This window comes from Cervus elaphus, chromosome 13 (assembly GCF_910594005.1).
Source record: "Cervus elaphus chromosome 13, mCerEla1.1, whole genome shotgun sequence".
Lineage (NCBI taxonomy): Eukaryota > Metazoa > Chordata > Mammalia > Artiodactyla > Cervidae > Cervus > Cervus elaphus.
The window spans coordinates 28,561,710-28,585,925 of record NC_057827.1 but is presented as its reverse complement, the minus strand read 5'-3'; the positions used below and the strand labels follow the sequence as shown (position 1 = coordinate 28,585,925).

The 24,216-nt window shown below is 40.8% G+C and overlaps 1 protein-coding gene across 4 annotated transcripts; it reads right to left on the bottom strand.

The window, feature by feature from the left end:
* Positions 1–5,660: 5,660 nt before the first annotated feature.
* MORF4L1 (mortality factor 4 like 1) lies at positions 5,661–23,473 on the bottom strand. 4 transcript variants are annotated; one of them, XM_043921380.1, is made up of 13 exons: positions 23,248–23,428; positions 19,105–19,151; positions 17,208–17,275; positions 14,545–14,661; positions 13,145–13,231; positions 12,695–12,775; positions 11,121–11,146; positions 10,578–10,666; positions 9,487–9,588; positions 8,325–8,413; positions 7,671–7,843; positions 7,322–7,406; positions 5,661–6,406 (listed from the first exon to the last, which is right to left on the bottom strand). In XM_043921380.1, the coding sequence occupies exons 1-13, from the start codon at positions 23,285–23,287 to the stop codon at positions 6,322–6,324; spliced, it is 1,089 nt and encodes a 362-aa protein (XP_043777315.1). In that variant the 5' UTR covers positions 23,288–23,428; the 3' UTR covers positions 5,661–6,321. The 4 variants fall into 4 exon arrangements, with proteins under 4 accessions (XP_043777315.1, XP_043777317.1, XP_043777316.1 ...); XM_043921382.1 differs by lacking the exon at positions 14,545–14,661 and having other exon boundaries at positions 23,248–23,473; XM_043921381.1 differs by lacking the exon at positions 12,695–12,775 and having other exon boundaries at positions 23,248–23,430.
* Between the last annotated feature and the right edge of the window lie 743 nt (positions 23,474–24,216).

Sequence of the window (24,216 nt, the reverse complement as noted above, 5' to 3'; positions counted from 1 at the left end):
GCTTATTTAATGAGGAACAGTGAAGGCATTCCACGTAAAGGGCAGATGTCAAGAGCTCAGGAGAGGCAGAGAGCACGGCAGGGCAGCTCTGTGTGGAGGCCTCTATGTGGCGGGGAGTCGAGTCGGGGAGGTGAGAGGAGGAAAACGCCACACCAGTGAACCTGGGAAAACTGGAGAGTGACAGTACGACCTCCTGTACCCCTGTGAGTCCCTGAGGTTTTACTGGAAGGATACTTGTCTTCACCCACGCCCCCTCCCCAGAACCATGTGACCTAGGCCTGTGGATGACACGCTTCACCCTCCCAGCCATGGTGACTGGTCCAGGGAGCAGCACAGGGCTCAAGATGGGTCAGTCAGAAGCAGTGAATGTGGGATTTTGTGGGAAGCATCAAAAAGGCTCTTCTGGTGATCACTTTGTAACATATAAAAATATTATATCAGCCTGCTGTACATCTGGAACTAACACAGTGTTAAGTCTAATACAGGTCGATTATGCTTCAAGTTAAAAAACAAGAGGGTTTGTAAATGCATTCTTCCCTAGAGCCGCCAGAATGAATGCAGCCTGCTGAAAACTTACTTGTTTCAGTGAGAGTGACCTCCCAAACTGACAATAATGAATGTGTGTGTGGCGCTTTAAGCCAAAAAAGAGGGGCAGGGCGGAGTGGGGCCTCTTCCCTGGGTGACCAAGTTACTAAGACATAACTTACAGCCTCCTGTTTGGCTACTCTGCTGAAATGTGCAAATGCCAAAATTGAAATGAAGCCAAAAATAGAGGAAAACAGGGTCAAGGGATGAAATATTCCAGAGAAAACGGTTTAAGCATCTGGATCAATGCCTGAAGCCTTTTCAGAGTTCTCAGTTACATAAGCCAATGAACCCTGAGCTGGTTCTGAGTTACAACTATCATTTGCAATTAAAACCACCCTGATGAATGCAGTAGGCTATGTTCAGACAAGTATGTCTGTGTGTACTCAAGACCTAGAAACGTGAAGACACGTCAACTGTGGAACACCAGGGCCCACACTTGCCACCATTAAGTAAACAAGGCCTCTCCCCATAAGAACATGTCTGTTGGTGAGTGAGATAACTCAGGTGGCATTTGTAGGAGCCAGTGTCACATCTGGCCCTTAGTGCTCAGAAGAGGGTTATCTCCACTCATTTTCCCCAGTGTTCAAGTCAGGTCTGGGAGCTACATTCACAAGCCCACAGGCTTCCAACCAAGTCACCTTTTTCCCCTCTCTGAAGATAGCCAAGAACCACCCCGCCAGGTCTCACGTGCAACTGTTGTGAAGGTTTCACCTGTGCAGATCAGTACCTCATGATTAAGCACCTGCTGCAGGCCAGGCTCCGTGCTGGGGCTTCAGTCACCAACTCCACTCAGTTCCTCCCTCCTTGGCAGACAAGCCTTTCGTAAACTCTCCTCCAACTACCCCACTGAGTGGCCCTTTTCTCGTGTAGGGATGCTGGCTGGTATTAATACAAGGGGGTATGTGAAGGGTAGTACCATCTACTTTCTATGATTCTTGGTATATATATTTTTAACATATTAAAGTAACTATTCTAACATGAAGTGATAGAGAATTTGAGTCTAAGCTAGAGACAGAGAACAGATGTTCACTATTATGGGAGAATCCCTTGGCTATGACTATGTGAGATTAAGAGCAGTAAGCTATTCCAGGTGAGGAAAGGGGTTTGCTGTGTGAGGTTTAGCAGAGACTGTGAGGTTCGGCAAAGACTGCCTCTCTCTGGATTCCAGGGGACAGGGTGGACCAGTCTGCACAGGAAACCGGAGGATGAAATTGGGGGCAGCCATGGGGGTAGTCTGGGATGGCCCTGAAGCAGGCACATGGCAGGAAAGACCCTGAAGGGGACACCACCACCGCCCCGCGCCCTCCCTTCCCCCGGAGAATGGCAGAGACCCCCTGGTGGCTGGCCCAGATTAGAATCAACAGGTCCAAGGAACAGCTGACAGAAGCCCCCAAGGACCCTGGCAGATGTCCTGCTCCAAGGAGGGAAGGCTGAACCAGTGACAGCCAAGGGGCGCAGCTCTAGGGCCCAGAGCGGGGTGGCCCCGCAGCCCTACACATGTCCCCAGGCGCAGGCAGGCCAGCGGACTCTCGTCAGCGACACTTGTGATCACCACAGACAGTGAGCGTGCATGCCTCATTTTCTGATGTCCCAGTCCAGCTTGGGAAGAACTGACCCTTGGAATTCTCTTGACATTTAGGGGATGGGTGATCTAAGAGGAAGGCATTGATGTAAGATTCATTGCTTATGAACATAAAGGCTTGAGCATCACTGGAAAAGTAAAGATGAAACAGCATGTCCCAAGCTGGTAACACAGGTCCTTCCAGGAACCTCTGGGGTCCCAGACCAACCCACCCATAGGGGCATCTTTGTGTCTCCAGCTCTGGCACCAGGAAAGGTAGGATGATCTGGTCCCTGAATAAAAGCACAGAGCAGTCTCCTACCCGTGCACATGGTGGAAAGCATGTGGTCTTTCCTGTGTATGCTCACCAAAGGGGTGGGACGGGGTGGGGACGGTGGGGACATCAATGCCACCATAATGCCACCACTGCCAGACCCACAGGACAACAAGCTCAGATCAGAGCTACGGCTCTGCCCATGGTTAACTTCATGCTAGAGAACATCAGATAAAGGACACACCAGCCCTCAGGTTTGTCCATCACTCCCAGACCCAACACCCTGAGGCCCACCTCCACCCCAACCCCTCCCGGGGGCAGAAGACATCCCCCCAGGCTCAGCTGCCCTCCAGTCTCCCCCAAGGCTGCGTGACAAAGCACAATCCATCTGTTCTTCTGAGGCCATTCACCCATCTTTCACTTCTTCTTCCTCGTTTTCGATTCCTACTTTTCTATTTATTCTCAACATTTAAGTGTTGCAACATGAATAAAGCAATACTTAGACTATTTCAGTTTGGTTTTTTTTGCACCTTTCCCAAACCAGATTCTCCTGAGGGTGCTGGGACCAGCCCAGCCTGGCAACACCCCTGCATGGCCATCCGACAACTGGCTTATCAAGACCACAGGACGGCAGGGTCCCCTCGGGGCTCATCTGTCCCCTCGGCCCTGGCCCCGGTGAAACTCAAGACGTGTCCGTCTGTACACAGGGAAAGATACAGGAGGACCTGCACCACATGGCTAACAGCATTTAACTTGGAATGGTTGTGAAGAAGAATCAAAACCGTCAATCTGGGTCAACTTTCCTTCAATAAGGCACATACATCTTTGTAACTAAAGTCCTGGAGCTGTTAACTGCATCCCTCTCCAATTCCAATGTTGAGCTAAGAAATAAGCAAAGGTATTGTAGGGACTAAGATACAGTATCTGCTTTATTGCTTGATCTCACAGCCAAGGGGGCACTTGACCCACCTGCCTTCCCCTCAGGCTGCGCTACAAACACAGGGGTGCGGGGATCAGGGCACACAGTGGACTTCAGAGCAACCTAAGCATGATGGAGGGGTCAGAGTCAGCTGCAATAATGACCTTCTTGTCACTTTGGACAAATCAAGACAAATATGAAAGACATGATCATGTGTTACAGGGGAGTGAGGGGTGAGGGAGGCACAGCTCTCCTTCCCAAAACTGCCCAAGTGGGTCACACCAGTTGGCAACACCTCTTACTATTCTATGGATAAAGAAGCTTCCCCTTAGAATTGTATTTAAGGAGTTGTGTTTTTTCCCCCCAAGCTGTTTGGGAAGTTTACATGACCTATGTATCTGTCCCCCTCCTGTGAACCCCCTGAAGAGGTCCTGCTCCCTTCTACTTATTCTGAGGGTTTGCCAGAGAAATAGAGAAGGGAGGCTTCCCAGTACTCTTCACTGCACATGAGCATTTAAAACCCTCTTGAGTTCAACCAATTAGCTTAATATTTGGCTCCTATATCAGTGTGAACTTGATCTGGCTTATCTTTTTCACAAGTAACAGTGCCCTATTTCTGGACAGAGAATATTGTTAACCCTCTCCATCTCCTCCCCCTCCAATAAATTAGTGTATAATGAAATCTCTAGTCCAGCTTTTCTCACACAGGATCTTGCACTGAGACTTATAAATGCAATTATTTTTACTTTCAAATGATTCAGAGAAATAAAAGTGATTTTCTGTGGAGAGTGCACGTGTGCACAAAAATGTGACAAAGACACAAGAGGTAAATCTGAGAGGCGAAGAGCACACAAGAAGTACTCATCTACTACTATGGCAACTTTCTTGTGGGATTGAATTTGAAGAAAACAAGTTGCGAAAACTTTGAAGACAGATGTGTGAACCCCATGCTGAGCCTGCTGGCAGAGAATCTTCCTGCTCCCCTGGACAATGAAGTCTCCGATAGGTAAAAGAAAACATGAGGTTACTGTGCAAGTGACAGTTGAAAGCTCACATGCAGAGGCATTCTGGACACCCCCACACACCTCTAGCCTGCTTAGGTGACAGGAAAACCTCGAACTAGCAAAGGTGCCAACCTTCTAAGGTTTCCCGACTCACCAGGGGACACTGAGGGGTAAGCACCGAGGGGTTCCATGTAGATGGGGCGGGGCTGGGAACCTCGAGGCATCTGTGTTGACAGTGGTGCTTCCAGGCTAAGGAGGTGGCCTTGTCAGCAGTGGGGGAACCTCTGCAATTCAGCGTCCAGTCTCAGCCTGTTCTTCCTTTGAGCAAAGTCACATCTGCTGAGCCATCTTTTTGCCAAGCCACAAAAAGAGGGGAAAAAGATCCCAGGGCTGATTCTGTCCCAGGACAACCAGGGTAAAATGAGAGCTATTCTTCTTCATTGAGGAGGGCATGGCAGCCCTCTCCAGTGTTCTTTTCTGGAGAATCCATGGACAGAAGAGTTTGGCAGGCTACAGTCCATGAGGTCAAAAAGAGTCAAACATGACTGAACAACTAAGTACAGCATTCTCCTTCATCACAATGACAACTCATCTGTCAACAGTACATAACCACCATCTGGTATGTTGTCAACCTCATCTCTCAGACAAAAACAGACTGAGCCTCAGACAGTGAGTGACGGTCACACAGCTGGGAAAGAATAAAAACAGCTCTGAGCCCAGCTCTCTGCTTCAGAGTCCAGCTTCTGGCCAGTAGATTCTATGGTTTGTAACCATTCCCAAGAATACCTGGGCACTGGGGCAAGATGGACTGTACAGGGGAACAGAAAGGAAATCATGGGATGCTCCTAGAAGCAGAGATGAGATTACTTTAACTTCAAGAACTTCCACAGAACAAAGGTGAGGTAGGTCAAGGAAACACAGGTCAAACCCTCTCCAGGAGGTCTGTATTTAAGTTGGGGGAAGGAGCTCAAATTTTAGGCACTGTGAATAATGTTGGTAAACACCTCAGACAATTAGCAAAAGACTAGCTGGCTGTCACACAGCTAAAAACTCCCTCAATGCTCAAATTTTACATTCCATGAAAAGTAGAGAAATAGTCATTATAGTCTAACTTTTCAGCCAGAACTCAAGAGAGCAGACAACCAAAGCTGCTCTGGCAGATGAAGGTAGATACTAAAGACAGATCAGGAAGGCAAACTTCTCATCCCACAGAAAACAAGACAATCACTCGCCTCAAAGAAAAATCACTGAACACGAGCAGACACACACAACATACAAAGGTTCTGTAATGCATCCACACAAGTACACTGCTCCTTGAAATTTAAAGAAAAAATTTATTGAAGATCTGAAAAACAATTTCTAAAAGATTAACTTTTCCAGAAAACTGTAGCTACACAATGCATTGCGTCTATCATGTTAAAACGTGCATTAGACACAAATACAAAAACCATGAAACAAGCCACCGTTCTTCAACAATCTGAGCAAAGATAAAATGCCTAAGGAACAACATGGATGGATGACTCGCAAAGGATGGGCTCTTTACTTTAAGCACCATAAAAAAAAAGGGGGGAGCACAAATGGATGAGTGTTCAGTTATATACACTGAATTGAACCTTTGGCACTAGGAATCAGAGCATTCTGTCATATAGCATTAACACATATTATAAAAGTGCGTAGTGTCAAAGGAATAGAAACCACCAGCGTTCAAAAGCAGCTTTGTCAACGAAGCAATAAAACACTCTACAGTATGTCTCTCTGTTGTCCATCACTGAATACACTGGTAGCAACTTTGAAATGAAAAAAAGGAAAGAAAAGGAGCTGTAACTCCTTTTATTTTCTCTGTTTAAAATCAAACAGAAAACAAACATCAATTTTGTTATACACGAACATTTCCAAAGTACATTGTTTGTACAAGAGAAGGACTAAGAAACAAAAAGGTGTTTACAGAGATCAAACATGGGTGGGTGCACGCGCCTCACACGGCTTTCCGATGGTACTCAGGGGGAGCCACTTCATAATCACTGGCACTAAACAAAGTTGCAGAGTTCTTTGCCAGGTATCTAAAAACAAAATGTTATCCATTACAAGTATGAAAAAGAATTGTACTTTGATCCTAATCTCTTATCAATTACATACAGAAGCCACACAAAGCACTTTAAAATACATATCACAACCATGTAATTACAACTCAGATCAATAGGGTTACATACCAGACAATGCATAAAAAAAAAGGATGGAAGTCTATAGAGTTACTCCCCTTATTTCAAAGAAGCAAAAACAGGAGTCACTAGAATACCAACCTGAGTGCTTGGACCACCCTTAACAGGTATCATTACCCTGAAAGAGTTAACAGCTAGGATGTCTTCTTTAGCTCTTTGAAATCCATCATACTACAGATTCAGAAGTTGACAAGTAAATCTCAACTTGAAAGTAACGCCATAAAAATCTAAGGGCCCTAAAATGTCAAGTAGTAGAGCACTTTTATTTCATAAAGAAATTGGGGGAAGAGAGAGAATATTCATCACTTTTTTGTAGAAAAAAGAGGAATCATACCAAACTCAATTGCAATCTAATTTTTTTAAATTGACACACCACGGACATCTTTCTTGATCAGTATTTGTAAACCTACCTTATCCATGAATAGCAATTTAATAAAACATGCTTGGAGATCTTTGTGCATATTAAGTATTTCTATAGGACAAGTTTCCAGAAGCCTAACTGCCAGTCATTTAAAACGCTTATACATATTACCAAAGTGCCCTCCAGAAAACTGGATTGCACTTTCCATTTTCCCAAAAATAGAAGCCATCCCTAGTTCATCCCCAAAATAACAGGAGACATTTTAACTATGCTAAACATACACTGTTTTACTTTAGTTCTATTACAGTATCTACAGTGCCAATCTATCAAGAGTAATTTGCAGTACACTAAACAAATTCATGTTTTTAATTTCAAGCATTAATTTTCAGACTTACTTTAGGAAATCGTGAAGATAATTCAGTAATAAAGCAAGGCTCTTCTCATCCAGAGGTGTGTAGGCCAACATTGCTCCAATTCGTACTATTTAAAAAGAATGAAGTCAAAGTTACATCCAAGGTAGCATTATGAGCATATACTTTAATTATGTGAGCAAATGCAACCATCACTAATCTCCTTAAAGCATATGATTTTAGAAACTGACTTTATATTTTTACACGACATAGAAGTTCAAATTGGAATTAAACAGTCTTTTAGAATGTTATTTTATGTTACCCCTTAATATAAATCAGGATACCAAAGGCCCCAGGCGAAAAAGTAAAACTATTTTCTAAAAGGGGTTATTACCAAACAGTCTCAGGAGATGTGGCGCCCCGTACACCTGGGACATGGGTGCATCAGGGTGGTCCGCAAGGATCTCAGCGTACTGCGGCCTCTCAAATTTGTAGAGCAGTTGAGTGCCCAACATCACATTGAAGTATTCCTTTATCCCGGCCACAACCTCATTGACTGCATACTCCCTGACAAGGGAACAAAAGTATCTACCTTCAGAGCAGGTCACTGAATGAACTGAGAGATGAAGATTCAGTCAACCAACATGAGGGTAAGAAATTAAATGCTAAACCAATGACAATGAACCTCTGCTAAACATGAGAGAGATTTAATAAGAGGTAAGAAATTAATTCGAAGAAACAAACCACTGGTGAGCACACTACAACACACAGGTTAGGGATGGATTTTAGTTTTCACATTTTCAAACAGTTGTATTTTGAATGGTTATATACGTAGTTACTTAGAATAGGTTTTTCAGTGTCACCTGGAACATTTACTGACTTGGCCCTTTAATAAATGTCTACCAGCTAAACCTTATGTCTAAGCAATGAAATTCTATCTGGCTAGTTTCTGATGGTATTGTTTTAAAGTACATGTTTCAGATAATTTATCCAGAAATGATGTTTAAAATGTCTTTAGTATACTTCAAAGATGTATGTATTTTCTTACTTATTATCTGTGTTTCCTCGCGATTTCTTGTAATTTGCATAATCCTCTAGGATGGAATCCACGTTCTTCTTGGCGGGAAGATAGAAGAGCTTTGAAAACAAAAATATACTTGAATACTAACATTCTTTTTCAAAGACAAAGTACACTGGAGAAGTTTTAATGCACTAAAAGATCACCTAATAGTATTACCAAAAAGAAAAGGGCACTGTTCAGCACTTGAAACATGGATCTTGTGGCTGAGGAACTAAAAATTTAACAGCCAAATGCAGCTAGTGGCTGCCACACTGGACAGACACACTCTCACTACGCGTGGAGTACACCTACACATAAACTCACCTCTGACGCGTTACCAAGTCACCACGTATCATTCTGCCTGAAACACTTAGCTTAATATTCACATAAAGGTTTGGGACCCAGTGTTCCATTAAACGTAAAAACTAAAACACAAAAAGCTGCCAAACACAAAGTGGGAGAACAGAGCTAAACCTAGCCATTTAGCTTCAGAGTCAGATCAAGAATCAAAGGCCACATATTGCATAGCCTATGACTGGTGCCTATCCCACACAGTCCCCATTTCTCCCCTATCCCTGGTTGTGCTATTTTAAGAAATTGATTCTTCTGTCCTACAGAGTCCCTCAACTCTGGACTTTGGTGGCTGTACCACTGTGACGTTACATACATACATCATAACGTCTCTTTCCTGTACACTTGTAATTAAAACCTAGGAGCTTGATCAGATTCAGGTTCTTTTGGAAATCACAAATACCTGCAGGTAGTAGTTGTGTGCTTCCTATTTCTACATTCCATCAGCAGCACTGTATGTGACGATGTCCCACTTTCAATGATATTAAGCAGGAAATAAAATGGTTCTTTTTTTAATCTATTTTCAGAATGATGTATTCATGTCCTAGCCACTGCCAACAGTTATCTAAACCTTTATAAAAGTAACTGTAAACACATGGTCTTTTGTACATGTATCTTGCTTATTCCTCTCCCAGTCCTTTCTGATAATGAAGGTGCTCGGTCTAGTCCCTGAATTAAAATTCCCATCAGTCATACCTTCGATGTCTATGAAAGTCTACAGCCTTTTCCTTTAGAAAAAAAAGTTTACACTAGCAAGACCATTATCATATAGATTACAATCTATGTAACACCAAGTTACCTGCTTTTGCCGGGTAATTAAGTCCCAGTCATCAACAAGCCATGGCTTCAGTTCTTCAGGAATCTTGACTTTAACTTCAACTCTGCTCATAAATGTTTCCTCCTAAACAAAAAGGAGAGTACTAAACACTGTTCTTTCTAGCTGAGGAACAGCTCCAAGAGTTTTCTGAAAGCTTTTCTGAACCTTTAGAGGCACTTGGGATAAATTCTTTACTCAAACGGACAGCTGGAACTGTCACTTGGAAATAGTAAAATGAGTTAAGATCATACAGGTAACTCCTGGGAGAAAAGAATCTTGATAGTCTACTTGATGTCTTTTCATGTGAAGGCATTTTTTTTTTTTAAACAAATTTCCCTTCTTCTATAAATGGTCTCTCCACCTTGCTGCATTTTAACTTAGTATTTTCAAAATTTAATCAATTCGAATAGCCACATCTCCAATAATGAAGCCCAAACACGACTATCTTAAAGTTACATCTTTAATGTATAAGATTAAATATATCTTCTAATTTGTCAGCAACTGCCTAAAAATGTCTAATCTTCAGAACATACCAGTGTTTTAACCTCAGCTTCAGAAACGTAAACCGTCAGTTACACTTTTAAAACCTCTCTTTTCAAATTCATAACTCTGGAGATTATAAATATAATAAATTAGACATTTAATTCACTTATGTAAAAATTCCAAACTATTATACCCACACACATACACATGTAACTGATAGGCTTTCTTGGCATTTTTCTGTGGGTTTATTAAATCAGTAAATCAATTTAATGTGACCTAGGAAGTCAATTCAATCTTAATACCAAAGAACTATTTAGCCTTATACAAGAACACAGGGCTTAAAACGAACATTTGATGATGAGTTAGGGGTAAAAACTGGAAGGAATACCTCTAGTGCAACACATGAAATAGATGTATACAAATATATCCTTTATCTTAAAAAGGAGAATATTTTAACCTCAGTAATTAAAGCATGCTATAGCAATGCTTCTGAGACTCAAAAGTTCTATGACTATTTTATCCGTGCTATAACAGGACAGATTAAAAATTCTATCATGCTATTATTAACATAAATTTAAGGAAAAACTCACATTTTCAACAGTAGGATCTACTCGAGCCCTTTTCTTGCGAGGAGGCTGAGGTGTTTCACTAGTGCTGCCACCATCTCCATTTCCAGGTGCTGTAAAAATTTGGGGTAAGGAAGGGAGATTGTTAGCTTAATGAGTAACTCTTTACTCCTTGACCCTTCCATTACATAAATATTACTAAAATCTACATTGAAGAACCATATTCCTACCAAAACTATACCTCTCATGAATAGCTCTAACCAAACATCTAGTACAAAGCAATATTTAATATTACCATGTATTTTTTTTACCATGTATTTTTAAAATATAATTATCTCACAGTCAGTCATTAAAGAACACAAATACAATAAATGCTTATGTTTCTCCACAGTATAAAGAATGTCCATTCTCTATGGCTATGTACCTAACTCTGTAACACTGCTGTGACTCATGAGACCATCAACATATGCTTACTCTAAAAGTTAACTTAAAATTTAACAATGAATTCAAAATGCAAATGTTATAAAGGCAGAATAATTAATTCAAACAGTTAATAAATATACTTACTCTTTTGTTTGTTCTTTTTCGTCTTCCTGAAAGGAAAAAAGAAAAAAGCTAATTGTCGCTATTGTTTCTAGTTTAAATTCCCTTCTACCAGGTTGAGTCCATAGAGAAATACTGCCTTGATGGTAAAATCAGGCAGCGATCTTTGCCTGATCTTATTTCCTGCATATTCTTATTTACTACTCAAGACTTAAGGACTTCTTTACTGATAGCTGGTTCAATCCACATCTCCCTCTAGACAGCAGAAAAATCAAAACCATATCATGAGATCTTCTCCCAGGGTTTTATCATTTATGTCTATTAGTAAGTTTATAGCATGTAAATTATATTAAAAAGAACCTGCTTCATAAGACTATTAGTTCGAAAAACACAAAAAAGCTCCAAAGATTAAAATATTTTCCTCAATTACTTTGGAACCAGCATAATTTGACGTTAGACTATGTTTCACACCAATGCATTATTCTACTCTCACTGGTCAAATTCTGTTTCACTTTAATTCTTCTTGAAGCTACGTTACTTTCTTTACAATACTAAACACTCTGCTCACCCACTCAGAACAAAGCTTGTGTCTAGACTATTATGTCTAACAGTAATTTATCTCATGGCTGTTTATATATGCACCAACAGTAAATTACGAATCCTAACATAATATCTAATTATTTCTGGAGCACAAAGAAAAAAGTTTATAAAGCCATGATTATAGATTATGCCTGGAGGGGCCATCACATTACACCTGAATGTGTTTGCTTTTCTACAGTTTTAGTATTAATAAATGTTAAATACCTGTGTTTAAGTTTTCCAAAGATCCAGATCATGGAAGTATGTTACTACTTATTAACAAATAAAGCTATGAATCAATCTCAAATAGTAATCCTTGCCAAGTCAATCAATTATCTTACTAAATCAATTATCTTGCCAAATTCATTAATCCTTGCCTAATTATCTTCTTACCCCAAAAAATAAAACTGCAAACATTTCAAGATGCATAGTTATCTTCAATACTGTCATTTAATTTTTAGGTAGTAAAGTCAGACTAGTCATGGTCTAAAAGCAACAGAATCTAATCTCAAGGAAAAAGATACTGAAAAAGCAAATCTACCCCTCAAATCTCAAAACTTGTGTCTTGAGAATCCAATGCTAATGCTTGTAAAAGAAAAACACATTACGTGCACACGTTTGTTCTAATTTGAATGATTGTAAGGGACTTCCCTGGTGGTTCAGCTGTTAAGACCCCACACTTCAATTACACAGGGCAAGAGTTTGATAACCTGGTCAGGGAACTAAGATCCCACATGCCACCCAGTAAGGCCAAAAAAGTAAAGATTAAACAAAGGAGGGGTTGGTTATGTACTTAATGCCACCCAACTGTACACTTAAAAATGAGTTAAGTGGCAAAAAAAAAAAAAAATTGCTAAGGAAAATTAAAGAATCAGTATGTAGTTTCAATAACCCAATACCAGTGGGATTCTCACTGGCATTTTTCAAATCACAACAATGTTCCAGTTTCCACTTTCAACAAATTGTAATACACAGTGTATCAAGCTTGAATTTCAGTGTAAAATTAAAGAGCTTCTTACACTTCAATATTTTTTTGTTGTAGCCCAGCAGTCTTCTTTCCAGGGGCAGCCCCTCGCATCTTCCCCTCTGCATACTGCTCCCTTCAAAAATAATTTCAATGATATATCATCATAAAATATTTATATAGAAAAATAAATTGATAGCTTGATTCCATTTTGAAATTTATATTCAAATTGAAGTTCCAAGGCTATACATATTCTGGTACAAAATTTTTATTAACAAGTTGGACAAAGAGAGAACACATTTACAAAAATCAATTCAAGAAAGGAAGAATAAAAAGGCTACAAAAGGCCTCTCTGATCACTTGAGGTCAAAATCCTAACAGCAGCTGACAGGTAGCACGAATCATTTTAAAAGCAGGCAGCCAACATGATTTGTGCTGTGGATTCCATTTCCATAAACTAACTTACAGCCATTTCTCCTCCTATTCATGTTGCAAACAAACTTACTGATTGGCTTTTTGAAGTTCTCTCTGTTTTTGTAAGTTGGTATCCACGTACTTGAGTACTCTGCTTTCTGGAACCCATTCATCCCAACTGAAAGAGAAAAGTTAAAATATCATTCAAAAATATTTCATTAGCATACGGACTCTGTTCTATAATTTTTTCTCTTAAATCCAAGAGGCAAGAGTTTGGACTTCTCTGAACTAAGTTGAAGAACTGGCATTACAAATCCATTCTCAACTAGACTGAAAGTCTAGAGAAAATCTGTTCTGTAAAATGGTAATATAAACATTCTCAGAAGCAATACCCCAAATCAAAAGTGCCAGAGTCCAAAAGATTATCCAAATCTTGGTTAAAATGGCTTAAGAGTACAGCATATAATAGCACATAACCTAAGAGCCCCTAAGTAATTGTCCTTACAGAATAAAGGCACCTGAAAAACTTAAAAAAAAAAAAAAGCACAGGAATCCATAAAATGACTTCTTAAAGCACTAAAAAAAAAAAAAGGAACTAAAACCAGCTGGTCATCTCTGATACAAAATTTCAAAACTCACTGTGCCTTAGTTTCACCTGTCTAATGGGGATAAACATCCATCTATCTCACAGGACTGTTAAGAGAATTAAATAATAGATATAAAATACTTGAGAGTTTTGATGCATAGAAGATAAACACTCAAGCTCCATGAGAAACATACTAGAAGGTATACAAAATAATACCACCTAAATCAACTCACTTAAGACTGAAGTGTTACAATGGTTATCACTCACTCACAAATCAATTTACTAATTTCCAAGGCAAAATCTTTTTGGCTTTCTAAACATCAAAAGGTAGAAACATCCACTCTCTTAAAAATATCTAGTTGCTAAAGCATTCTGGCACTCAGAAAAGCTTCAAAACAAGATTTCAAAAAAAATTATTTTGATATGAAACTGACTTATGTTAATTACTATACAGCATATTGATTCTATAATACATTATACACACACACTCCTTTCATAATTTTTACCATTATGGTTTATCATGAGATATTGAATATAGTTCCCTGTGCTACACAGTAGGATCTTGTTCAAAACAAGACTTCTGATGTGGCTTCTTTCCCCAAAGAGAAAAAGACAGGATATTTCCTAGGCAGTGCTGAACTTTTTGTGCAAAGTAATTTTTTTCCTCCTGCTGATGGAGCTCCTTTAGTGACACAATTAGATTATATCCTCAAAGTCTTTTATTTAATGATTTCCCACCTTTGACCTCTTATGCAAGGTAGCCAAAAGAATAATAAATAATAAAAAGCAACCCTCAACATGATTTCCTAGAGAAAACTTTATTTTTTTTTTTTTTTAATTTTTTTATTAGTTGGAGGCTAATTACTTCACAATTTCCTAGAGAAAACTTTAAAACATGCATTTACCTAGAGGTCAGGAAGGGGTGGTGTACTGAGGGAGCTCCTTCAGGAACAGGAAAAAGGGCTACAATATCCTCATGTGTCTTCAAAGTTTTTTCAGAGCGCCTGGGCCTCACAGCACTTCTGATACAGACAGCATAGTACAAAGTAATCTCAGTAACTAGGTGTAGAATTCTGCTTACGCTTTATTAAGATTTATTTACAAATGGAATATTTAAATGTCTGTGTCAACAAATCGAGTACCTACTGTGCTTTTGAAGAAGTATATATTTACTGAAGTTTAAGAAAATTCCAATTTGCAGATTGGGCTTCCATCGTAGTCTTTTCTAAAAGCATGGTATCTTATAAACCATTTTCAAAATTGAGGATCTTATTCCTACTGCTAGTTATATCTGTTCCTATTTTCTCTAAAGGGAGTTAGCGAATTTTTATGTACTAGAAAGTTCCATTTGAGAACTGTGAAAATTCCTTTCCTCTCATAAAAAATGCATCTAAATAAGAACATTGATCTAAAAACAAAAGTCCATTTCAGAGTTTCTTTTGCACGCCAGGCGCTGAAAACAGTTGCTGACCCACGGGAAAATGATGTCTTTTGCTCTGAGGAATATCACTATTGGGGGGGGGGGGGGGGGGTGGCCAAACATCCAGAAATTCTTCCATACAGCTCAAACAGAAGAATTTCAGAACTTTCTAAAGGTAGCTTGTCATTAATTCCCAAAGTCACAATGATCCATGGCATTAACTTACACGGCACTAAAAACATTCTGTACAGATTTAAAGGCCCCTCTAAATAGTTATTAAAGATCAGTATTACAAATTACATATATTTGTCTACATACCAAGACAACTACAAAAAACACATCCTCTACAAAGACACAAAAAAACTATGCAGCCTATCATTTATTTGTTACTAGGTAATATAACAAAGGAAAAAACATTTTCAGGCAATATTATAAAAAAATACAAGCTTTTTATGTATTTCCACAATTTTAAGTTGGAAATGTCATTTAAAACCCGGTCTTGAAGTTGTACACACCTGCAAGGAATTTAATAGAAAATACTATATATGAAAAAGTTAAGCACAAAAGTTGTGTCCACAGCTATTAAGATGTAATCCTAAATTATCTTAAAGTGTACCTGGGGATGAGGCACAGATCTAGTCCATGAATCTATTTGTTTTTCTTTTATTTCCTTTAAAGTTCCCATTCATGATATGCATAAATATTTGCTTTCCTATACAGAATTAAGATTTTCATGGTATCTAATACACTCTCAACTTTACCAGGATATTTTTATATTAAAACATAAGTGTAATGAAAGACACAGTTTCAACATTTTTTTTTAAAGGGAAGGGAAAGCTGTAAAATAATGGAGATCCAGAAGACAAACGTTCCTGGATATTTGAACCAATTTAATATTAACCCTGAAACCCCATTTAAAATCAGAGACCAGTTTACTTCTGTTAAGACCAAAGGGATTAAAAGCTCACAGGGTCACTTTGACTTACTATATTACCATCACTACTAGGAATATTTTAATTATTAACTGGAAGAAAAACCAACTTATTGAACGTGCTTCTATACATTTTAGATTTCCACTTTTCTACAGTTATACTAACGGAAGAAAAGACAAAGATCTGATACTATTTCTTAGCTGTAACTATCTTGTGAAAAAATCTTCTAACTAATAAAATTAACTGAGTTGGTCACTGGCTAAGGGACTGTGTGAAAGACCACAAAAACAGAGTCAGTAAATGTCAAAAAAAAAAAAAAAAACCCCTTCCAAAACAAGAGTATACATCAAATCAGATGGCATGGCCGAGCTGGCGTAAAGCTTTAAAAAAAAAGACCTCAAGAACCACTCTTTTTGGCAGTGCTATCTTTGAAGGACAAAACACCTTTAGTAAAATTAAAAACCTCTCAGACTAAATATTACAAGCTATTCAATTACAAGCACCAAAAATGAGTCAATTATCAGATGTGGTATTTGTGAGATCCAAGAAGAAAGACCCATCACTGACAGAGCTCCACAGGCTGAATATTCTAGAATGTGTTCAGTCTGCAACCACTGTCCATCCCCAGCAACATCAATACATCACTGCTTTTATTAAAAAAAAAAAAAAGCTCTTCAGAGTGGAAAACTAGGTTCTGTAATTACATTTCTGTACCTGTGTTAAACCATATGCTAAAAGTGAACTACATGAATTCACTGTTAGTATATAATTATGCTTTCAAAGTTCAAAACATGATTTGGTCAATACATCAACCAAATAAAGCAATTTTTAAATCTTTTCTCCCTTGCTTAGTAGAAAAACACAACTAGTTTTGAGTGTAACTGCTTGAAATACCATTTGTAGTCACTAAGTCTCTGTTATAAGAAAAAAACTCAAGCTGTCCTAAAACGTACCAAAACTAGAAAATAGTCTGGCTAATGAATATTAGACGTTATACCAGAACACAAGAAATAGGCCACAGAATGTAAAACAAAATGGCAGTAAACCCTAATTTCTATTATATTTCAACATATTACAAATAGTTCACCTTTGCCCCAATATGTACTTACAGTCAAACTGTACAAGAATTAAAAAGCACAGGCTTCTATCAGTTTATGACACAAAGCCAACTTGTTAATTATAAATAAAAATTGCTTTTAAAAAATCTAATACTCACTTTTTATTCCAACCACTGTAATGGATGAAGTATTTGACCTGTTTATCCTTTATGGCAACTTTTACACACTGAAATAAAAAAGAAACAAATGTATTTAGAAATAATGAAAAAAAAAAGACTATCTGGGTAATTTTGAACTATCCAACACTGAAACTGTTTGGTGGCCAAAAAAAACCTGATGAGACTCTTGAACACTACTTAAGCCTTTAGACTAGTATTCAAAGTTACACTGCCAAACAGTTAAAAGTCATTTGTTGGGAGTTAGTCCAACAAATCTAAAGAACCATAAGCACTGAAGGTGACCCTAAACCTTACATCAGTGGGCTAGATAGGCTATCCAAGAACAGCTAATGAAAGCTGTAGTTGTGCTTTCTCAAAGTCCGGCTAGTCAAAAGCTACATTTGGATAAACAAATTCAGCTCAAGAAAAACATTTACACCACATTATTTTAAAAGCTCATTAGTTTACACAAGGCAATAAGCTATTCTGCTGATTATCAGCAACTGAGTGACAGATGAAAAACATCTTGTCTTTTTTTTTTTTTTTTTACATCTTGTCTTCTTGTGTACTAAGTCACTTCAGTTGCGTCCAACTCTTCGCAACCCTGTGGCTCATAGCCCGCCAGGCTCCTGTCTGTGGGATTCTCCATGGAGGAATACTGGAGTGGGTTGGCATGCCCTTCTCCAGGGGGTCTTCTCAACCCAGGGATCGAACCTGTACCTTTTATGTCTCCTGCATTGGCAGGCAGCTTCTTTCCTACTAGTGCCACCTGGGAAGCCCTGTGTTCTTCTTAAAAGCAGCCAAACAAACTAAAACTGATTAGTGGAAGTCATTAACCATGAAAGGGTGATGACTATCTGGTTTTGGATTTTAAAAAATTTTATCAGAGGCAAACCAAGAGAACCACAATAGTTTAAGTTACTCCAACTGCCATTTGAAATTGTTCCCTGGTGTGTTTTTGCTGCCAGAGCAGAAAAAGCTGCCAGTTTAGGAGAGCCTGCTAGAAGCTAGTTAACAACAGAAACAACATTCAGCAACAGAAATGATCACTAGGACTCAAAATGCATTTATAAACTGTATTGGTATTATCCATTAAGATGTATGTACACATACATGAAGTTCTTGACCATCTCAGAAATCCAATTTCAGTCATTTTAGAACTTTAAAAACATACACCTATTATGTATTCAAAATAAGTAAAATGGTTAGCAACACTGACACTTTACAACTGTTAAAAGACTTTTCACAGACAAAAAGTATTCACCAAGAACTTACATAGAAAGTGCCTTTACAGTTTATTTTTTTTAAACAATTGTCAAAAATAGTTGACACAGCTTAAATATTTGTGCTAAAAGTTAACAGAAACAAGACACTAAAAACACTAATGCAGCATCCAATTTATCTTTGTTTAAATGTAAAATCAGTTTTTTATAACCTCAGTGCAACACTGATACACAGAAAAGGAATGCCCCAGGATTCAAACTTTGCCAGACAAAACTAACAAAAGTTAAATGTACTCATTTGAAATGTTAGCTTTACCCTCAACATAATTTTCCTCAGTGCTTACTCAGCATATTACATTTGCCAATAAAATTGACTTTGGCAGTATTTTCTCATAAGTCATTAACTAACAATGCTATTTTGTTTCCATAGTCAAACCTCTACCTTTCTGTTCACTTTCCAACTGCTTGCCTTTAGCAGATCGGTAACACGAATGGGAGGATGCTTTATGTGAACCGCTGAACAAGCAGTGAGACAATGATAAAAAAGATGAGGAACTATGAAAAAATCTATATCTATGAAAAAAGGTACCTCTCACTAAAGCTACCCATCACTGAAATCTAATTATCAAACCAGTAGTTTCAACTAACTTCTTAAAAGAAAACAGGTTTTGTACCTTTGCTTCATACAGAAGAGGCCCATGAAAGCACAGCACTCTCTCACCTGTAAAAGGAAAAAACAGGGAAAAAGCACTGCGTTAGTTGTGATTTCTCTTCATATATAAGAATATTCACATCTGGGAGAGCCGTCACCCTTGTACTATGGTGTTCCTCAAAAAACCAACAAGCAAGTGGATAAGGGAATGTATACATCAACACTTCAGATGGAATTTCAAGACAAAAAAACACCTCGGCATTTGATGGAAACAAAAACAATTAGGATATCAATCTATTTAAAATCATCAAATCATCTATCACCTGCTAAGCAAATAAAATCTACTATAGCTATCTACTGACAGGGTTGACTTATTTTTCAATGTACATCTGAGATTGAAAGAAATTTTAAGTTTAGAACCTTCTGCTCTACCTATTCTGTGCTTCCAACCCGTCAAAGCAAAGGGCCCAAGCTGAGGAAATATTAATACAAAAGCACAGATGAAACACATAAATTCTTGTGCAGTGGCCCACTATGAGGAACCACTGCCTGATGCTAAGTCTATGCCAAACTTAAGTGGAGACTAGAAACAGGAAACCAGCGACTTCTCTCAAAGTCAGGGATAAGAACAGAAACAGGTATGATAAGAAAGACAGCTAAGCCAAAGTAGAAAGTTTAATAAACTTGACTTCCAGCATGGTGGAAGTATTATCCAGAAAAGGAAATGGAGAGGGGGTTTCAGATCAATTCTGGAATAAGTTACAGTAGCTACAGGACCCAAACTGGAGCCATCTAGTAAGCAGTTGAGTACATATGTCTGGAGCTCATGAGAAAGCTGGGCTGGAGCCACTGCTGAATACTATGGACAAGAATGAGACCACAGGGACAGAGGAAGGTAGAGTCTACTCGGAAGCACCGAAGACGGGAGACCTGTGTGCCTAATTTTAGTCTTTCTTCAAAGGTACCCTGAAAATAGTCTCACCAGTGTCTCCCTCCTTTTGGTTGCTGCCACCAAAGACAACCACACTGAGGCTAAGGCCCTTTGACCTCCATTCTAGCTACCTGTCCCTAATATCCCACTGAAATATACAGTAAGTTGAGGAATATGACCCAGCAAAACAAGTGCCTAATTTCTCCTGGAAGTGGAAAGACTGTTAATTGGGGAAGGAGCAAACCACTGTCGTCTCACTTTTTTTGAACTTTTCCATCCTTAATCCTTAGTAGTATTCAAAATGCAAAGCTAATTTTGCCCAATGCTCTCAAATTCAAAGGTGATGAGATTCCAATTCCTCATCCTCTCATTGGTTTTCTTACTAGGAACACTACTCAAATTCCAGCATCAGCCACTCTCCTGACAAGCCAAAAGGTCTCCCCCTCCCCTCCCTTCCCCTCCCCTCCCCTCCCCCTACCACACGGGTTAGATGCCCAATAGTTTTCTTTACTTTTTGCTTTAACATATCAAGTGGAAGACCAACTGCAGTGCAGAACAATCACTGTGCTGAAAAAATGCTTGTAACATGTGTTGCACCATTAATTAACAAGAGAAATTTTCAAGTTTAAAAGAATCAGGGAAAAAACTTTACCATCATTCATATTTTTACCATCACAGAAGCTCAATTCTTCTGCAGTGTTTTAATATAATTCTGTTAGTTTCAACAGACTATTCCTTTTTCCTTACAAGATATTCTCTTCTAAATAACTCAGTCCTGTCCAACTCTTTGCAACCCCATGGACTGTAGCCCACCAGGCTCCTCTGTCTATGGAGATTTTCCAGACAAGAACACTGGAGTGGAGCTTTTCCTTCTCCAGGGGAGCGTCTCTACCCACGCAGAGAACCCTTAGCTCTCCCCGTCTCCTGCACTGGCAGATGGATTCTCTATCACTAGGGTCACCTGGGAAGCCCCAAAATAATAATAATTTCTTAAAAGATGGTTATACAACTCAACTTTGACACAGGAATAGAAAACATGTCTGCAAAGTGCAAAGACTCTTAGGTAGCTTTCAAAACCATAGTGGCTCCTTTTGTTGTTCAGTCGCTCGGTCGTGTCCGACTCTGCGACCACAAGGACTGCAGCACCGCCAGGCTTACCTGTTCTTCACGACCTCCCAGAGTTTGCGCAAATTCATGTCCACTGAAGTCTGTGATGCTATCTAACCATCTCATCCTCTACCGCCCTCTTCTCCAATTCACTGCTACAGCAGCATATGGATTCTCCTTCACTCTACCATCCCCTCCAGTTTAGAACTAAAACACTTCCTCCAGAAAGCCATCCTTAACTGTCCCAAGTCTGTGTCATTTTCCTTTGATGTCCTACAGTGAGGATTAATTTTTGTGTGCAATGGACCCTTCAGTCTGGTTAAGTCTTTGGGCCTTTTCTCAGAATTTTTCTACAAACATGTAAAACAGTACTACAAAAGAAACGAACTATACTGAGACAAATAAAAACATTTAAAACGTGTGTCATGGTATTATATGAGCTCCTTAATTGATACAACATTTAGCTGCTTATTCAGGGAACTACACCACAATTCTGAAACAATGAAAAGAATACATCACATCTGAATGTATCTTCTACAACTTTAATTACAGCTACTACTACTGTGGGAGGGTCTTGTTTTGCTTTTCTGTGGGGGAGGAAATCTACTATCATAACTGAACTATTTAGTTAGAAAATAGAAAAAAAACTTTTTCCTGTCCAAGTACAAGGGGTGCTCTGAATTATAAACACCCTAAATCAAGAATCCTTGCTCTAAAACATCTGGTTTAAAAAAAGCAATCCAAGCAATCCACAGTCATCTTCAAAGAGCTTCTCAGGGTGAGAGAAAGCAGGTATTAAAAGCCAGTTACAGGGAAAACACCGCGGCAATCTTTTAAATATTCCATACTGTTACAATAGGCTTGGGTTTTGTGTGTATGACTCAAACTAATTCTAACGCACATCAAAGTTTGAACATCCCTACAATTTTTTGCAGACGTCTCGACATTCATGGTATCTAACACGTACAACCACAATAATGTGAATGAGGATTTTAAAGTGTTCTTGCTTGCCTTACATAATTTTATGTCCACTTTAGTTTACTGTTAAGCCTCCACTATATAAATTAATAGATGTGGTAACTGTGGAAATTACAGAGCTGTCTTCCTCTGGAAATCAGGCTCTCTACAGTCAGCCTACACATTTATCAGAGACAATAAAAACTCAAGTTTCAAATCACTGTTAATCAATTATTACAATTAACCAAACCACTGCCGTACTTAAAAGGCTGACATCAAGGCAACGGGACTTCACATAAATGAGGACGTAACACCGCATTAAGGCAGTTTTTAATTACTGCTTTACAAGCCACCGCGCAGCCAAAGCGCGTTCACGTTCCCATAGGACACCGACACCGCTTTTCCGAGAGCAAAGGGATGCCTTCGGGCGACACAAAGCCGACCCGGACGCTCGCGCTTTTTTCCCATCCCCACCCACCTCCCCGGGGCCAGCGCCGAAAAACCGGTTCCAGATCGGCGGCGGGGGAAGAAGGGGGCGCTCCTCTGCCCTAAAGCGGCGTTTACGGCCGCGAGCCGGGGACCCAGGCGCCGGCGGCCATAATGGGCCCGCCATCTTGCAGCGGCCATCTTACAACGCAGTTCTCCCGCCCCGAGACGCGAAGCCAACCCCCTCCTGCCGCTGCTCTGCGGCTCCACCGCGAGCTACTCGCTCGCGGCTCGATGGTCGCCACGGAGTGCCAACCCTCGGACGCCCACGCGGACGGGGAAACCCCGCACGGCGCCTGAAACGGCCGCCGCCACCGCCTCCCCTCCCCCACGCCACATCACTTCCCCTAACGGCCGCCATGGCGCGCCCGCCGCCTCCCTACAATAGGCTACTTTCTCCGCGCCCTCTTCCTCTCAACAACAAACAGCACTAAAGCTGTGCCACGCGGCAACGGCTCCCTCTCGCACTCTAATGCCTGCCTAACGCTTTCGCCTCCCAAAGTGTTTTTATCCTCACGACGCACAGAAAAACCTCGCCGCAATGCGCTTTCTCCGCACAAAGCCCTGCCCGCCGCCTCCTCGGGGCACGGCCCTCACTATCCCCGGCCCCCAAATCTGAACCGCCCCGAGACCACCTCCCTCTCCGGGCCGTTAGATGCTTTGTCCCCAGGGGATCAGACTCACCCTCCTGGAATTTAGGCTTCGGGTCCTGCTTCGGCGCCATTTATAAAAGATTCACCGCCGCCGCCTCCTCCTTCTCCCACCACCCCTGACTACCGCCCCCTACTCTCTACCCCACCCAGCTCCGCGTCAGACGCGCCGTCAGGCACCGCCAACTCTACATCCTGGGCCCGATTTGCCAGCGTCCGCAGACCGCCCAGCACCGCGACCCGCGCAACTGCCTCTCCAGCCAACGGCTGCCCGGCGCGCACGCGCCCCTGCGCCCGCGCCGCCCCGGGGCACGCCGGGATTGGTAGTTCCGAGGCGCTGGAGGCGCCGAGGGGCGGGGGCGGGGCGGTGGCCTCCTCCCCGCCCCCACCCCTAACACCCTGCCCCACCCCCATCCCCGGGGGCGGCAGAATTTTTACTTCCTAGATTTGATTTTACGTTTTTCTCGGAGCGAGGGACAGCAGGGCTTTGCCTAGCCCACACAAAAGAAGGGGAAAGGCCCAGTTGCGGAGATCCACGGGCAATATAGGGCCGCAACGATATGGGCTTGGGAATGGCCAGAGCGAAATGGCGGCCTCTGAAGCCCCTTTTCAGTAGCATCTTGTGCAGTTTCGGAGGAGGCAATGGCACCCCACTCCAGTACTCTTGCCTGGAGAATCCCAGGGACGAGGGAGCCTGGTGGGCTGCCGTCTATGGAGTCGCACAGAGTCGGACACGACTGAAGCGACTTAGCAGCAGCAGCTTGAGCAGTTTCTGCACAGGGAAGCTTCAGGGCCAGCAAACTTGGCCAGAAAGGGTCATGGAGTCTGTGTCTGGATGTTTCCTCGTTCAGCAAGCTCACTAAGTTTGTTTGGTGGGGCTGACGGCCATCTGTGGGGTCCTGTGCCTCCCCTTCCGCACCCGAGTCCTGCGGAAATGGGACGAAGCGGGCGACACTGGGCAGGCTGAGAGATCGACCTCTGGCTTTTAGAGATGCTGGAGCTC

What these genes read in the sequence shown, in the direction of transcription:
- MORF4L1 (XM_043921380.1), bottom strand. Translation starts at nt 23,287, where the DNA reads ATGGCGCCGAAGCAGGACCCGAAGCCTAAATTCCAGGAGG. An exon ending in TACAGTGGTTGGAATAAAAA is followed by an intron (nt 14,662 to 17,207) that starts GTGAGTATTAGA and finishes TGTCTGTATCAG; the next exon opens with AAGTGCTGTGAGGCCCAGGC. An exon ending in TATCTTCACGATTTCCTAAA is followed by an intron (nt 6,407 to 7,321) that starts GTAAGTCTGAAA and finishes TTTTGTTTTTAG; the next exon opens with ATACCTGGCAAAGAACTCTG.